The following is a 16649-nucleotide window of genomic DNA, read 5'->3' as shown; positions in this document are numbered from 1 at the left end:
CTGAGGGCGGTGCCGCCATTTCTGGCATTTCCGCTTCCTCAGCCGCTCCCCGTGCGTCACTTCCGCCCCGTCCCTCCATCCAATCGGGGCCCGGCGCTCACTTTGGCGCCGAATGCGAAGTGCGCGCGGCGCGGGCGGGGGGCGGCGGTCGCGGAGCGCGCCCCCTGGCGGCGGGGCGGCCCCGCGATGGCGGCCGTGCCGCAGAACAACCTGCGGGAGCAGCTGCGGCGGCACTCGGCCCGCGGGGCCCTGCGAGCCCCGGCACCGCCGCGGGACCGCCCGCCGTGAGTACCGGCCTTCGGGGAGCGGGGCAGGGCGGCCGCGGCGGCCGGGAAGTCACGGGGGCTCGTCTCGTTGCAGGGGCTTCACCTTCAAGAAGGCGCCCCGGGGCCTGGCCGCCGCCTCGGTGCTGAGGGACAAGGACGTGAACACCTTGCGGGCCCTGCCCTCGGCTCTGACGGACAGGAAAGCGCCGGCGTGGGGCTGCGTTCCGCCTCGCAGCCCCAGCCCGCAGCCGGCCTGTGCCCCCCCGGGCCCCGCCGGGCCGGCCAAGGGCCCCGCCGGCAAGGCCGGTCCCGGCCCCGTTATCACCATCGGCGATGAGTGGGACGATATCGACGACTTCGACCTGTCGGGAATCGAAAAGAAGTTCTCTCGGCCGCCCGTCGTGTCCCCCAAGGGGCTGCGAGCCCCCCGCAAGGAGCCCCCGCGGCCGAGCCCCCGGCCGGCCCCGGCCGGCTCTCCCGAGCAGCGCCCCGGCTCGCAGAGCTCCGTGATCTGCCTCGAGGACTCGGCTCTCTGCAGCGGGAGCCCGCCTGCGGGGCTCGTCCTCGGCCAGGAGTCACCGGCCGGGCCCCGCCGGGATGCGGCCGGCGCAGGTAAGGGGCTGTGTGAAGGTGCACACACCTGAGCCGAGCTGGAGGGGCTGGGCAGGCGTCGGAGGGAGCTGCGTGCTCGGGGCTGGCAAGCGGCCCCGGTCTCATTGAGGTTCTTGGATTCTGTTTTGAGTACCCCCAGCCTGGGAGCAGGGCAGCGTTCTGTCGGGGCAGGAGTAGCAGCTGCTCGCGTACTGGAGTTACAGAACTTCCCACGTGGCATTCCTGAAAGGGTCAATCATCTGTAGGGATGTTATGGAGAAAGAACCACTTAGAAAATTCATGCAGGAGAGACATAAAGTCATTTTACACCTAAATGAAATGTTAAACCAGAAAAAGTGATCTCTCTCCATTTTTAACACCAACATAATAAACACTACAAAGAACTCCAACCCTCAGTTATGATCACAAAATTCCTGTCTGTCATTGCTTTGGCAGCTCTGTCCCATCGCTCTATTTTAGATTCCTTACCTGCTGTGTTTTCAAACCTTGTACCTTTATTTGGGAAATTAACATGTTTATGCAACTGAGTAACATCAAAGGGTGTTCTGGGATGCTGCTCTTACACTGAACTATGAAAAGATTTATGAACTGTATTTCTGCTCATCATATTTTGTTGTCTTTTCCTTTCTCTGTGGAATTAATTTTAATAAGTTAATGATAACTGACCTTTCTTTGTAGGATTTGTCTAAGACACAGTATGTATACATTTACCTTCCAGTTCCAGTACAGGGACTGTGCCAGCTGATGAGTCTGCACTCTTTTAAAGGCTTGGATTTAATGTAATAGGAGCTTTTTATAAAATAGGTTTCTATATAAATACTGTTTATAGAAAAGTATTGCAGAAAAATAGACCTCTTCAGTGTTTCCCTTCTGCCAGGACAGGTGACTGTAGGCTTAGCTGTATCACTTTTGCACTTAAATGAGGGTTTGTGGGGCTTTGTCAGTCTGGTTTTAATGAGGGGAGAAAAGGGAGCAGTAAGATTTATCATTTAAAAGTCAGAAACTGTATCAAGCGAGCGTTTTGAGATCTGGCTGCTGCTTTTCCCCTCCCTCTGTTTGTGGCAGGCTGAGCGTGCAGTGTTACTCAGCAGTATCAATGCACTTCTCTTGCAGCTGCTGGTGCTGAAGAGGGTCTGTCCCAGGAGCAGCAGGGGGCTGGGAACAGCCCCCCAAAACTGGATGGAGCCACCAGGCCATGTGCAGGTGCTGAGCTGGAGGAGGATGACCTGGACATCATCCCTCCCTCCCCTGAAGAGGAGCTGCCTCCCTTCTCCCCCTCTGTACAAAGTGCCAGGTAATCAGAGTTCACTGCTGAAACCATCTGTGCATGGTTAGAGAGGTACCAAAAGCCATCCAAAACTCCTGCTTGTTGAAAAGGTACAGGCTGAGCTTGTGTCTCTTTGCTGCTTGGCAGGTTAATGGTTGGCAGCTGCAATTAAGGCTTTATCAAATACTGTTTTTATGGCTGATGTTTTAGGTAGCTTTCACTTCAGAAAAAAAGCAGGGTTACTTTTGTAGTGGGATGGGGGAAAATTACTGGGGCAAAATTCTACACATTGGTACGCAGGATGAGTGACTGCTCAGCTCTTGGGTTCTACCTGCTCCTTGAGGAATTTATCTTTTCCACACGTCTTAAATCCTGCTGTTCCATGGAAATGCCTCAGTTTACAGATATCTGTACTTTAATGGCTTTTTCTTTTGGTCTTAGCAGTGTTTTCAAAAACTCTCCTTCTGGTGGAAGATGCAGCTCCGAGGCCAGGCAGGAGAAAGCTCCCACAACACATCCTGCAGGTGATCCCAGTGCAGGGGATTCAGGTACACAAAATGTTTTGGAATTTCTTATCGCTGATTTTGGGGATAGCTTGCAACTATTTATTATCCTGTGTAATCCAATAACGTTAACTGACTGATGGAGAATTAACATCTGTAGATGGAGAGTTGACATAAATCATTAATTAGAGACAGATAATAAAATACAAGGGCAAAAATATTTAAATTCATTGAGTTCCTGCGCACAGAAACAGTTTCTTTATGCAAATGGACTAAAAATATATCGGAAGTAAATAGATCAGACTGATTTACTGCAAGGTAAATGTGCTGTCCTCTGGGAGAGTGGTATCCTCATGACACCTATTGTGATGAAAATGACAGTGCTGAAGTCCCTCCCCGTGCCAGGTGAGGCCGTGCCCGTGGCCCTGCAGCTGTTCCGAGTCATGGAGGCCATCTGTGAGCTGGTGGATGCCGTCCCCCTGCAGGAGCTGCAGGCCCTGGGCTGTGCCAGAGCCCTGCTGCAGCACAGGGACCTCAGGTAGGCTGGAGCAGGGAACTGCCTGCAGGTGTCCCCAGCACACTGGAGAACCAGGCAGGAGGGATTTCAAAAGCTGGAAATACTGACTGGGGGAGGGAACAAAATACCCCGAAGTGCTGCAAGTGTTAGCAGTCCCTGTGTGATGCCAGAGGGAGGATGCAGTTCCACAGGCAGTGTGAGGAGCTGCCTGGCACCAGGTGATGTGATGTGAGCTGCCAGGTGTCCTCCTGCCACAGGCATTCAGCTGTTGCTGCCTCCCCTCTGCCTGACTGCAGGGATGGTGATTCCTCCTAACATCCCTAGACTTGTCGCCTTCCAATGGAATCGTTGCTGCCACAACCTGCTGCTTTGTCACCTGATGGCACAATATGTGGACAAAGCTTTGGGAGTTGGGATTTGGGTTAGATTTTTCCTGGACTGGGACTATGAGCTTCTGTAAATGTTCTCAGTACAACAACTTAACTTTATTTCTCATTGCCGTAGTCAGACATAGTCTTTAGAAAATACCTAAAAACATTTGGTTCAGGCATACTTTAAACTTCAGGTTTTACCTCTAAGGATTTATTTTTTATATTCTACCTTGCCTGGATCTGTTCCTTGCTTTTAGGAATTCTTTTGTTTTGTGTCTGTAGAGGTGATATCACAATTTTGCCATTGGTTTCTTCTGGTGGTATTCTCTCTTCCCTAGATTTGTTTGAAATCATTTTCAAACATGGTGACTCAGAACACGATGGAACCACCATATGTTAATATGTTTAATAGCAGTGAGACAAAGCTGTTTAATGAATGTTGTAGAACATGGTAAATCACTGCTTGTGACTAAATTTTTTTTTTCCTTCTTCCTTCCCTTGTTATCTCTCCCAGGAGAAAATTGCTTGCTAATTCTGTCAGTTTGAACCAAAATGGCATAAATGCCACTTTTCCTAGAAGCTGGAGGTCTCCCATGGAGCAGGGCCCTCATGTGTGTCCTGGTGCAGGCTCAGGTTCCGGCCCAAACTGGAGCTTCAGTTCTGACAGAAGCTCCCCCAAATCCACAAACCTCCAATCGGTGCTTTCTGCTCATTCCAGCAACTCTTCTGCCACAACAAATCAAACCTTGGACACCTCTTGTGCCTCAAAGCAGGGCGTTGAGGATCTGCCCAGCCCAGGAACTGCAGGGCTGCCCTGTCCCAAGGGAGGTGGCAGGGAGGGAGCTTCCCTCAAGCTCAGCCTCCAGTCCTGCAGCAGCAGCTGGGACCAAACTGCGGGAACAAGGACTGGGAACCAGCCCCCGAGCAGCACAGCCCTGAGGGCTCAGAGCACAGCTCCCAGGGCCAGTCCTGCAGGGAACACCTTGGAGACAAGTGATCCAGACTTGGACCTGGAGCTCTTTGACATGGATGACTTCGATGAGGACTGGGAGAGCCCGGGGGCTGCTCCAGCCCCACCCACGCCTGTCACAGAGGGGCCTCCTGCCAAATCCCTCTTGTCCAAGATTATGTCCAGAGCCAAAGGGTCTGTGGGATCTGATCCTGCTGCTCCAAAGCCAGGCCTGCTGGTGGCAACAAAGAATCATCCAGGTGAACTATACTCCTGAGGATTACTGGATGTTTCCATTTTTAAATTCTTTTCACTGCCATCTCACACGAGGGCACCATTTGTCAAGTTATTCATGGGTTTAGGTCTTCAAAGAAACCAGAGCAGTTGTTGGTAGCTGTAAAATTGTTTATTGCAAAAGCACATCAGTATCAAAGGCAAAGTGTCCAGAATGTTAAAGTCAGTGTTAAAGTTTTCTGGCATAGAGTCCTGAGTATTTATTTTTAATAGAATCTGAGACCAAGTAACTACTGCAGATCACATCAATGCTTTTTGTTTCTGTGGAAGTTTCTTTTGGCTCCTTTTTAGCAGTGTCATCTTGGTTTTTTGTTGTTTTTTTTTTTTTTCCCTCTAAATTATGCCAAACGTGAATATTCCCTTCCTGTGCAGGTTTCAGGCTGCTGGAAAATGAAGCTGCTAAAATTAGAAATGAGGGTGTTACTGTGTCTTAGTTAAATAATGATTCTATAGTTTTTGATTCAAAGCTGTACAATGGTTTTTGCTGCAAAATGTTCCAAAATGGGTTTGTGGAAGCAAAGGTTGGTCAGTGTCATTTCAGGTTAATGTAGGCATAGGCTGGCAAAAGGGGAGGTGAAAATCAGAGTCACAGAATGCTTTGGGACCATTGAATCCCATCCAGTGCCATCCCTGCCATGGCAGGGACACCTTCCACTGGCCCAAGCTGCTCCAAGCCCTGTCCAGCCTGGCTTGGACATTCCAGGGATCCAGGGGCAGCCACAGCTGCTCTAGGTACCCTGTGCCAGGGCCTGCCCACACACATGGGGAATTATTTCTTCTATAACTTGATGTCCTAACTTATTCTAATTACATTTTCTCTCTCCCAGATCCAGTGATTCATAACCCTGCACTGGAGCGTTTCAGGGGTATGAAATTTCCCCATTCTGCAGAAATGATGAATATATTTCACAGGAAGTTTGGACTGCACTCTTTCAGGACAAACCAGCTGGAGGCCATCAATGCTGCTCTGCTGGGAGAGGATTGCTTCATCCTCATGCCCACAGGTACGTGGGCTACAGACCTGCAGCTCCTTCTGCAAGCCTTGGGACAAACTTTTCTGTTCCCCTGTGCCTTTGTGCTGCTGGAATTCTGTGACTGCAGGATTTCAGGGGTATTTTTGCACTGGGGTATTTTGAGTGAGGGAATTGAATTTCAGCCTTCATTAATAATTCCCACAGTAACTCTTTCTTATCCTACAGGTGTCATTTTGTGACGGGCAGGCATTGGTAGAAATATACTGTTTCCAAAAGTGCTGTAAAATGGGAAGTAAGAAATAGATCTCCATCCCTTTTCTCTTGATGTCCAACACTTGCTGTGTTTGTCTCATCCTCACAGGAGGTGGGAAGAGCTTGTGCTACCAGCTACCAGCCTGTGTCTCTGCCGGGGTCAGCATCGTTATTTCTCCACTGAGGTCACTGATCATCGATCAGGTTCAGAAGCTGAAGACTTTAGATGTAAGTTCCAGCAGCTTTATTGAGTGAAACTGCAGGTAACTGGATTAGAAATCTGAAATTTTACAGCAAATCTTGTCTCTCCCAAATATAAACTGCATAAATTGATTAGATGGACACTGTGAACGGCACAGGAAGTTGCCTGGGAAGGACTAAATTGGATGAACTCCAATATCTTGGCAGTGTGACTGCTGGATTTATTGTTGCTCTTTGTGTTTGGTGTTAGAGCTGTGTTTTTCAGAGCAGGTGCTGGTTCTGAGATCCTGAGAGTTGTAATCATTCACCTACACAGGAACAGCCTGACTGTGCAGCAGGAATGAGCCTGAAGAGTTCCTGAATTGGGGGGGTTCTGGGGGTGCAAACATCTTTGGAAACATGATACACAGTGCAGAAATGCAGGAGATCACAGGACCCCAGAATGGTTTGGGTTAGAAGGGATCTTAAAGTTCATCTTGTTTCACCCCTCACCAGGGGCAGGAGCACCTTCCCCCAGCCCAGGCTGCTCAGATGTGTGTTCCCAAATGTGTGTTCCCAAGACTGGCTGGTTTAAGAACTGGTTTGGAATGAGAGGTAGGGCTGCATTTGGAGGTTATTCTGTTTTGCATATAGCAAAACTCAGTATATATATTTATAACTTTTTAATACAGATTGCTGCAACATACCTGACTGGTGACAGAACAGATGCTGATGCCTCAAAAATCTACATGCAGTTGTCAAAGAAGGACCCTGTCATAAAGCTGCTGTATGTCACCCCTGAGAAGGTCTGCACTTCATCTGCAGTTGTAAAACTGTAGGGGCTACGAGGGGGGGGCTTGCTGTGAGGTGCTAAAAAACTGCACTCAGAGCAGGCTTCTGGGGAAAAAATGCTGAGTTTTAGATAACTCATTAAGAATCTACGTGGATGTAGCTAATTTCAGTCAGTAATTAGCCAAGAATAATAACTGACTAGGTCTGTAAAATGTAAATTCCTAAAACAAGCTCCCAAGCCCACCTGTTTCAATCTACCTTGATACACATTAGTGTTGATCACTGTCCAGTAGCTACTCAATCCAGACTGTTTTGAATGGGGTAATACAGGAAAAATACAACACTGTCAGGGTGGTAGGAGATTGTCAGAGCCTGCCTTGGGCTGCAGTATATGCTGCCTTAAAAATATGTTATTGCACAAGAGCTTTGTAAGAAGGAGCTGGTTAGTTAGAAACAATCAGTGTGCTGATTGTTTCTCTCCTCAGCATTATTTTCCCCTCTGTTTCCTGACATAAGTAATTTAGATTTACTGAAATTTTCCCAGAATGAGGGGCTTTGGGACAGTTGATCCCAGAACCTGCTGGGAATACCACAGCAGCTGCTGGGTTAGAAGACAGCTGGCAGTGCCTTGAAGCCTCACCTGAGTAGCGCAGGGTGATTCTGCAGTTGTTTGTGTGTTGTCAGCCAGGCCAGCTGGCACTTCTAGCCCAGGTATTTTGATTTCCATTTCCACTGTTGTGTCCCAGGTGTGTGCCAGCAGCCGCCTGATGTCCGCCCTGGAGAACCTCTACGACAGGAAACTCTTGGCACGTTTTGTTATCGATGAGGCCCACTGTGTCAGCCAGGTAAAACCTCCTCTTGTTTTTAGGAATGCCAATGATGCCTTGGGTTTTAGCTTTTATATTTTTCAGAATCTCTGCTGCTTAGTGTGTAACCCTGAAACTTCATATTGGGTGTTAGTAAGTTCACAGGGTAGTGAGAAAACAATCCCTTCCCAGCTTGGAGAATCAGGGACAACCAGTACCCAAAAAAGCAGAAACAACAGCAAGGGAAAGGGGGCAAGCTAGGGGGCTGAGACTTCATTGCCTAGGGCTGTGTTGGATAATTAATCCCAATATATAGATCAACCAAAACTTTTGTAGAAGTGTAAAATTCGTGACCAGGATCCATCTTGGATTTGATTTAGGTGTAGCCCCTGCCGGGCTCTCACACTGCCCAAGGGGCATCCTTTCAATAAATACTGATTTTATTCCTTTTTCTCTGCCCTTAGTCTCTGTTCGAGGTCAGCCTTCCCAGGCAACACCAAAAGACTCACTTGGAGCGTTTTACTCTTCCCTTTTGTTTCCCAACCAGTGGGGCCACGACTTCCGGCAGGACTACAAGCGGCTGAACATGCTGCGCAGAAAGTTCCGCTGCGTGCCCATGATGGCCCTCACTGCCACGGCCAACCCCCGCGTGCAGAAGGACATCCTCAACCAGCTCGAGATGCTCAAACCACAAGTGTGAGTGGCTCAGCAGGTTTCTGGAACCGTTTGTTTGTGCCACGGAAATTTTGAGTGGAAGACTTAGTGAAGTAAAAAAAGCATCGCAGGCCCATCTGAATTCCTTGTGTCGCTGTGTCTGATGGAATTAAATGAAATTAAATGCATGCATGGAATTGAATGGGGGGTAAATAAAAAAATATTAACTTTAAGAAACAAAGCACTTGCCAAGCCCTTCCTTGCATGAGGAAGGAAAGCTGTTAAACACAACATAATTATAGCCATAAGGCTGACGAGCACCACAAACTGTCACATTTCAGGTTTACAATGAGCTTCAACAGGCATAACTTGAAATATGATGTGTTGCCCAAGAAGCCAAAGAAGGTGGCGATGGATTGCTTGGAATGGATTAAAAAATATCACCCCCGTGAGTACTGAGCAGCATGATGCCCACAGGCCTTCTCATGAACCACTTCTCAAGGCAGTAAAAGCTTTTATGGTTCTGTAATAATGATACATTTACCAGAAAAGCAAGATGGAGATAAAGTGATGTTACTGAAAATGGGAGTCAGGTTTATGTCTGTTCTAAAGTTGAGAATTTAAGTTAAGATGGAAAAGTACATTATGGTGATGCTCTTGAATAACCCTTCTGGAGCCTGCCAGAGGTTTTAGGATCTTGTCTTCAGGGCATAAAGGTCACCCAATATCTTAATTGTTTAATTGTGTGGTCTGCCTATCCACAGTTCCCCTTGAAGCTATCTTCAGAGATTCCCATCTCTCCAGGCTCGCTTTGGAGTCCTGCAGCTCCTGCTGCTGGAACTGGATTACACCAAGCTCTCTCAGAGCTTCTCCCATGCTGTACCCTCAGAGAGCATTTACTGAACTGCTCTAGGTCTTGAATTATATAGATTTTGTTCATGTGTTCTAAATCCTGAGATTGCACAACACTGATGAGGAAAACATTTATTTATTCCACCTCACCAGAAGCCTAGAAATACTGTTTACGAAAAACTGTCAAGACTACCTAATATTAATAAAATAAGTTCTACAGTGCAACAGTTATATCTTTACTCTTATCTTTATTCCAATGGACAGAGTATTCCAAGCGGTATCTGCTTGGCAGGTGGAGCAGGGAAAGGAAATAAAATTGTATTGTAGTTCAGATTTCTTTTTTTGCAGATGACTCTGGGATAATCTATTGCCTTTCCCGGCACGAGTGTGACACCACAGCAGCCATCCTGCAGAAGGAGGGGCTGGCTGCCCTGGCCTACCATGCTGGCCTCACCGACTCCAACAGGGACCTTGTGCAGCAGAAGTGGGTTAATCAGGAGGGATGCCAGGTGAGGAAAAGCTAGGAGGAAAATGGAGGAAAGTCTGGGCACTTTTATCCCTCTTGGCCTGGGAAATAATAGGGAAGTTGTGGAGTGTTCTCACCAAATGTCTGCAGTATTGAATAACTGATCCCAACAGACCTGCTGGGGCACAGCTGCCACCCTTCACTGGGAGTTCTGTGAATAAAAGGTTGTAGCACTACCCCAGCGGGGAGGACCTGAGCAGTGCAGGGCTTCAGAGCAGCTCCTGGCATGCTGCTGGGCAGACACTGGAATTTGGGGTTCTTCCTGTGTCTGGAGCGGCTGCTCTGACAGGAGGGGAGGTTGTTGCTGTGTTGTTCTTGTTCTGCACTGTTATGGCTGAAATTCTGGGTCCTCCATGTTTCCTAATCCAGGTCACTGGGCTGCTCTCCATGCAGTGCTGCAGGAGTAATGTCGATAATGTGTGTCCTTCCCAGGTGATCTGTGCAACGATTGCCTTTGGAATGGGCATTGACAAACCCGACGTGCGCTACGTGATCCACGCGTCCCTTCCCAAATCCATCGAAGGTTACTACCAGGAGTCTGGCAGGGCTGGGCGGGATGGAGAGATGTCCCACTGCCTGCTCTTCTACAGCTACAGTGATGTGACCAGGCTGAGAAGGCTCATCCTGAGTGAGTTCTCCTCTGGGAGCTCAGAGGCGACATTACAGCAGTCACATTGCACTGCTCTCATTTAGCCTCTGTTACTTCTCTTTTACAAGTGCCATGGATTGTTCAGTATTGCAGGGAGGGGAGAACTGGGAATCCTGTCCTGCATGGTTTTCAGTCAGGTGGCAAGAGCAGGATTTTTGTCACTTGTACTTAATTTTAGTCAAAACCACTTTGTTTCACAGAATCATTGAATTGTTAAGGTTGGAGAAACCTTTAAGATCATCAAATCCAACTGTTAGACCATCTCCATCCCCCGTTCATCACTAAAACATGTCCTCCACATCCACATATGTTTTGAGCACTTCCAAGTATAGTGACTCCATTCAGGGCATCCTGTTCCAGAGCTTTGCTACCCTTTCCATGAAGAAACTTCTTGATATCTAATCTAAATCTAACCCTCTAAAGCTAAGCCGTTCCTGACACAACTTGAGGCCACTTTCTCTCATCCTGTCATGCATACCCTTCTCTTGACTTTTGTCATTCTAGGCTTATTTCCCTTCTCCACTTCTTTAAAACGTCAGTGATATAAGCTGTCTTACATCTGTTCTGTACTAACCCACTCATTTTTTCTTAAGCAAAGCCAGTATTGCAGGTTTTTGTAAGCAAAGGTGATTTTTTTCGCAGTCCATGAAAACACAGAGGTGCAGCTTTAAAAGGCACCACTGGATTTGCTGTGTTTCAGTGGAGAAGGATGGGAACAGCCACACGAGGCAGACCCACTTCAACAACCTGTACAGCATGGTGCACTACTGTGAGAATGTGGTCGAGTGCCGCCGTGTCCAGCTGCTTGCCTACTTTGGGGAAACCAACTTCAACCCCACCTTCTGCAAAGATCACCCAGAAGTGATTTGTGACAACTGCAGCAGGAAGAAGGTAAACCCCGCAGGTTTTATTTGTAGTGTGTTAAACTGAATTCGTATTTAGATGCATCAAAAAGTGGTTACATGACCTTTGGGAAGGCAAATGGAGAAAAGGAGTAAAAGTCCTGTATTTTTGGGATGCTTCCAGGTATTTTCAGGGTTTAACCATGAACTTGTGATGCTTCTGTTCCTGTCAGAGGTATAAGGGTGTTCCTTGTAGGAGGCAGGAGCTTAGATCAGATCCACTGCAATGACCATGGGGAAATCCCTTCAGCTCCTGTCCTGGTGTTTTCGAGGCAGCTTTGTACTGCCAGAGCAGCGTGAGGGCCACATTAGGTGTACACTGCTGAAGGTGATCCAAACATTTGGGTTATGCAAACTCAGTGGCAGGAGCAGAAGGGAAGGCAGCTGTGGAGGCTGACAGGGAAGGGATCCTGATTGGTTTTATACCTGTGGATATTGTTTCTCAGTTCTGTGTTTCAAGCATTCCCTTACACAGCTGTGATTTGAACTAAATTTGACCAGGATAATGCATATTCAGTCTCATTTTGATGCATTTTGGAAGTGTAAATTCTAGAGCGTGGCAGGATAATTACAGGAGTGCTTCCCAAATGATTTACCTTGATTCCCAGTATTTACCCAGCAGTCTTGCACCTCACACTACACAAATAACCCCAGGTGGATAATATACAGTCAGCTGGACTGGTTTTGTGTTCTCACATCCAGAATCCCTGTGACTGTATCACTGTAGGTTACTGACCAGGACATCGTGGTTTCTTTATTTGAAGCAGCTCAATTCACAGCTGAGGAAAGCTCAGTAATGAAAGCTGAGGTTGTCAGTAACAGCTTGGATTAGGGCAGGAACACGTAATGGCATGTCCTAGTCAGGTGTGATTTCACAGGATTACAAATCAAGGAATGTGACCGAGGATGTGAAGAGCATCGTGCGCTTTGTGCGCGAGCACTGCGGCCAGGCAGGGTGGCTGAACGGCAAGAGGAATCCAGGCTCTGGCAGGTACACCCTCAACATGATGGTGGACATTTTCTTAGGTGAGTCTGTTCTCCCAGAAACTCCTGAATAACCTGGGGCACAAATCCCTGACCAGGGATCAAGAGGTTGTGCAATGCCAGCTGGCGTTTTAAAAAACCAGCGTGTTTTGCAAAGTTCATCTTCCCAAGAATGTCTTGGTGGCAAGTGATCCAAAATAAATGAAACTGAAGAGTTAATCCATTTCAGGTTGCTATAGTGATAATATTGTTTCTCCAGTGTTTAAAGGCATTTTTGAATGTGAACAGACTGCCTTGGGAATCTCCCACGGATCTGTAAATGTGTGTACGTGGGCTTTGTGAGCACGGGCTCATCCTGTGCTTTCTTTTGCACAGGTTCAACGAGTGCCAAGATTCAGTCTGGAATATTTGGGAAGGGGGCTGCCTATTCCAGGCACAATGCTGAAAGGCTGTTTAGAAAACTGGTCCTGGACAAGATCCTGGATGAGGATTTGTACATCACAGCTAATGACCAGGCAGTGGCATATGTCATTCTGGGAGAGAGAGCTCAGGCTGTGCTGGATGGGTCACTCCAGGTGTGTAACTGTTTTGTTTCTTGAAGACATTGTTTTAAGGAAGGTGTTGCAGTTTTCCTTTAGCATATCCCCTCAGGTAGCTTAAACACAGTTTTCCTCCAGCTGAACTAACATCTGGTAGATGGAAGGAACAGCATCCAACACATGTGATTCCTAGATCAGTATTTCAGTAATAATGCTGTGGGGCAAAAGGCAAGTTTGAGAGGCTTGGAGAGATTCAAATCTTTTTCTTCTTCCTCACCCATCTGATTCCTGCTGGACAGTGAAGGAATGTTCTAACCCCCACAGAAAGATGGCTAAGAAGGACCAGCACTCCCTTAATTTTCTACTCTTTTTTTTTTTTTTTTTCCTAGTAATTGGTGGGATCTGATGGAATAGGCACTTCATGAAGGTCATGGAACAGTTCCAGGTGTCTTGAGGCAACACCTCCTCTGCATTAGTGCTGTGTTTAGAGCAGGACAGAGCCCTCAGCATTACCCCAGTGACCTCTGAAGCCAGCTGGGCTCTTTTCCCTCTCTCTAAACTCTGCCACCTCTTTGTAGAAGAAACTTGGGTGTGGTTGAGTAGCCTGTAAAAATTTATTTTAAAATGTATACTGGGTAAACAGCTTTTTTTGGTCCATCAGAGGATACTTTCTATTTGCTGTTCTGTGTTCCTGTGTTACCAGTCGGGGTGTGGAGGAGCTCCCTGGCAGGAGTTATGGGTGGCTGTTTTTACAGGTGGAGTTCCACGAGACAGAGAGTGCCAGTTCCATCAGAAGGCAAAGGGCTTCCATGGCAAAGATGTCCCAGCGGGAAGAAGTGGTTAAACAGTGCCTCAGTGAACTTACAGACACCTGCAAAACCCTGGGCAAAGTTTTTGATGTGCATTACTTCAATATTTTCAGTACTTCCACACTAAAGAAAATAGCAGGTAAGGTCAGGTTTCTCTGAAGTCATTTGGGGCTTCTGCATAGAGGGACATGGAAAGGAATTAATTTCCTTCTGGGTATCCTTGTAAAAAGTTATTTGTTTGGCATGTCTGAGGGGTCCTTTGTTGTGTTGCAGAAACCTTGTCCTCAGATGTGGAGGTGTTGCTGCAGATCGATGGTGTCACAGAAGACAAACTGGAGAAATATGGTGCAGAAATCATTAAAGTGATGGATAAGTACTCAGAATGCTCCTTCCCAGGTGTGCTTTGTACCTCAACATGTACTTCCTGTCCAGTGCCTTTCTCCTCCTCTAGCAGATGTTTGATTCAAAAGTTACCATGACTTAATTGCAAATAACCAATTCTTTCACTTCAATAATTCCAAAAGGGAGCAATCACTTTCAGAACACACCAAAGTCTTTCTACCTCTCACTAGCTAAATTCAGGGTATCTCTGAAAGTCTGGGGCTGGGGCAGTGCAGAGGAGGGGAGGAACAGCCAGGACAGATGTTTTGATACCAGCAGTGTTCTGGTATCAGTCTGACTGACCCAGGTGATTCCCTGACTGTGTTTTCCCTCCCTGCCTGTGTGTAGAGGACGCTGCCTGCCCAGGTGTGGACACAGCTACGGGCAGCACTGGCTCTCTGGGCAGCGATGCAGAAGCAGAGGATGCAGGTACAACCTCCAGCTATTTTGGCAATAACACAAACCAGAGGAGGAAAAGGAAGCGGCCACCAAACTCCAGGGACTCCAAGAGGAAGAAGACGAGTGCTGGTGGCAGCCAGCAGTTCCAGCCCAGAGGGTATGTGCATGGGGTCACTTGGCACTTTTGCCTTGTGATGGTCCCAGAACTGCAGTTTTGTGTTAAAATTACCCATGTGTCTGGTCAGAACTACTCTGCTGTGCTTTTCTGCGGGTTTGGTTTAAAAGCTGGTGATGAAGGATGTTTAGCAGTTCTCACAATTGACTGCCACAGACTAAGCAGGGAACACTACATTTCAGTGTTATGCCATAGCCAGCATTATCAGGCTGAATCAGGTTCCTTGCTTGAAATCATAAAGAGGTCTTAAAACTGAACATTTGATGGAATATTTGAACTTTAGACCCTTGTTAATTCAGATTCTCCCTCTGACTGTATCATGCAAGGGAGCACCTGCATCTGCTGTTGGTTGGTTTTGAGCTTCTAGGGCAGATCTGCCTCTTCCCAAGGATTTCCCCTTTCCTGCCCCATTTTTCATCATTCTGCTCCCTGGTTTTTGTAGCAAATGGTTTTCTGAGCCCAGCAGGTTTTGTCCCACCCTTGGCACTTTCCCATCTACTGGAATATGTGTCATTGGCTGCTGCTGCCTCTGAAGCGTCACTTGCTGCTGCTGCTCACCCTTGGATACATCCCAGAGCAACAGCTGTACTGTTCGCTTTTCAGAGGTTGTTTTGAAGCCACGTGCGTTAAAAAAAAATAAATTTTACAAAATGAATGCATAGTCCTCTAGAAAATGCAGTGGTGGTGCCTGTGTGAGCACAGGCTGGTGCAGGGGCCAGGCCAGGCGACAGAGGTGTCTCAGACACACACCTTCTCTGGTTTTTGCAGTGGCTACAGCAGGTACAGAAGGACCAAGAAGCTTCCGAGCTCGAAGACTCCAACTTCCTCTGGTGCCAGCTCCGTGTCCTACAGCACTGGTGGCACACAGGGAGCTGCTGGGAAGCTGGCCATGATGGCACTACCCAAACCCAAATCCAGGAGCTTCCTTCAGCCTTCGTATTCCATATTTTAACTGCAAAATGCCATTACTGAATGAATTTCCCCAAGATGGAATCATTGTTTATTAAATTTTTGTTTCATTTGCTGCTGCTAAACCTTCCGGGACTTGTGTATTTGTCAGTACAAAAGCTCACATTAAATAAATATTTTTTAACTTGTCAGTTTATTTGGGCCTACTGGTGAGTGGTTCTAGAAACTGTCCCCTGTTGGTGACACTCCTCCCTGTGATCCTGATTTACAGCCCCTCAGGGGCATGATTGGGACCACAGATGCTGGGGGCTGTGTGTCACCAAAACTGACTCTGTCCTTGCTGGAGAGCTGGGCAAAGGGCAGGGTAAGAAGGAAAAAAGGTAAGGAATATTTTTAACTCTCCCACTTGATTCCCCACCTCCTGGAACTGGGAGCGCCTAACCCTGCCCTGGGTGTGCATTTTTTTTCAGTTAGTGTTTTTTTGTTTTTTTTTTTTTTTTTTTCTTTTTAAACCGTTATCTTGTCAGTGCCATGGCACAGGGTGCAGGAGCTGCCTCCTGGCCCTGCTGTGCTGCCGGCCCAGGCACGGCGATGCCGCTGTGGGCTGTGAGGGGCGGCTGTGCCCTCATGGCTGTGAGGGGCGGCTGTGTCCTCATGGCTGTGCCCTCATGGCTGTGAGGGGCGGCTGTGTCCTCATGGCTGTGCCCTCATGGCTGTGTCCTCCCGGTTGTGCCCGCAGCACCGGGCAGGGCACACGGGCCCTTCCTCGGCTTGCCTGGAGCCGAGCATTTCACCCGCTGTTCCTGGGCAACGAGTCCGTATGCTTGGGGTTGGGAGGGACCTTAAAGCTCATCCCGTTCCACCCCTGCCACGGCAGGGACACTGCCACCGTCCCACGCTGCTCCAGGCCCCAATGTGCAGCCTGGCCTTGGGCACTGCCAGGGATCCAGGGGCAGCCACGGCTGCTCTGGGCGCGCTGTGCCAGGGTCGCATCCGCTCGGGGAGGGATTTCTCGGCCCTATCGCAGCCGTCCCTGCCCCCCGGTAGCCTGAACCGGGGCGGTGCGGCGGGCGGGCGGCGCTGAGGG

The 16649-nt window shown here is 48.3% G+C and overlaps 1 protein-coding gene across 3 annotated transcripts; it reads left to right on the top strand.

The window, feature by feature from the left end:
- The first annotated feature begins 171 nt into the window (after nt 1-171).
- BLM (BLM RecQ like helicase) lies at nt 172-16522 on the top strand. Of its 3 annotated transcripts, XM_062501463.1 has the most exons (21): nt 172-284; nt 361-890; nt 1992-2172; nt 2587-2693; nt 3054-3186; nt 4051-4745; nt 5607-5783; nt 6115-6233; nt 6878-6991; nt 7724-7822; nt 8331-8479; nt 8779-8885; nt 9638-9798; nt 10248-10443; nt 11165-11355; nt 12245-12392; nt 12726-12925; nt 13645-13837; nt 13972-14094; nt 14428-14635; nt 15422-16522. In XM_062501463.1, exons 1-21 carry the CDS (start codon nt 187-189, stop codon nt 15603-15605), a joined length of 4113 nt encoding a protein of 1370 aa, XP_062357447.1. In that variant the 5' UTR covers nt 172-186; the 3' UTR covers nt 15606-16522. The 3 variants fall into 3 exon arrangements, with proteins under 3 accessions (XP_062357447.1, XP_062357449.1, XP_062357448.1); XM_062501465.1 differs by lacking the exon at nt 172-284 and having other exon boundaries at nt 792-878; nt 2590-2693; nt 3030-3186; XM_062501464.1 differs by lacking the exon at nt 172-284 and having other exon boundaries at nt 792-878; nt 3030-3186.
- Nucleotides 16523-16649: the final 127 nt, after the last annotated feature.

The sequence above is a fragment of the Cinclus cinclus genome, chromosome 13 (genome assembly GCF_963662255.1).
Source record: "Cinclus cinclus chromosome 13, bCinCin1.1, whole genome shotgun sequence".
Taxonomy (NCBI): Eukaryota; Metazoa; Chordata; class Aves; order Passeriformes; family Cinclidae; genus Cinclus; species Cinclus cinclus.
Note: the sequence above shows the minus strand (reverse complement) of the source record. Positions and strands in the feature narration are given on the sequence as shown.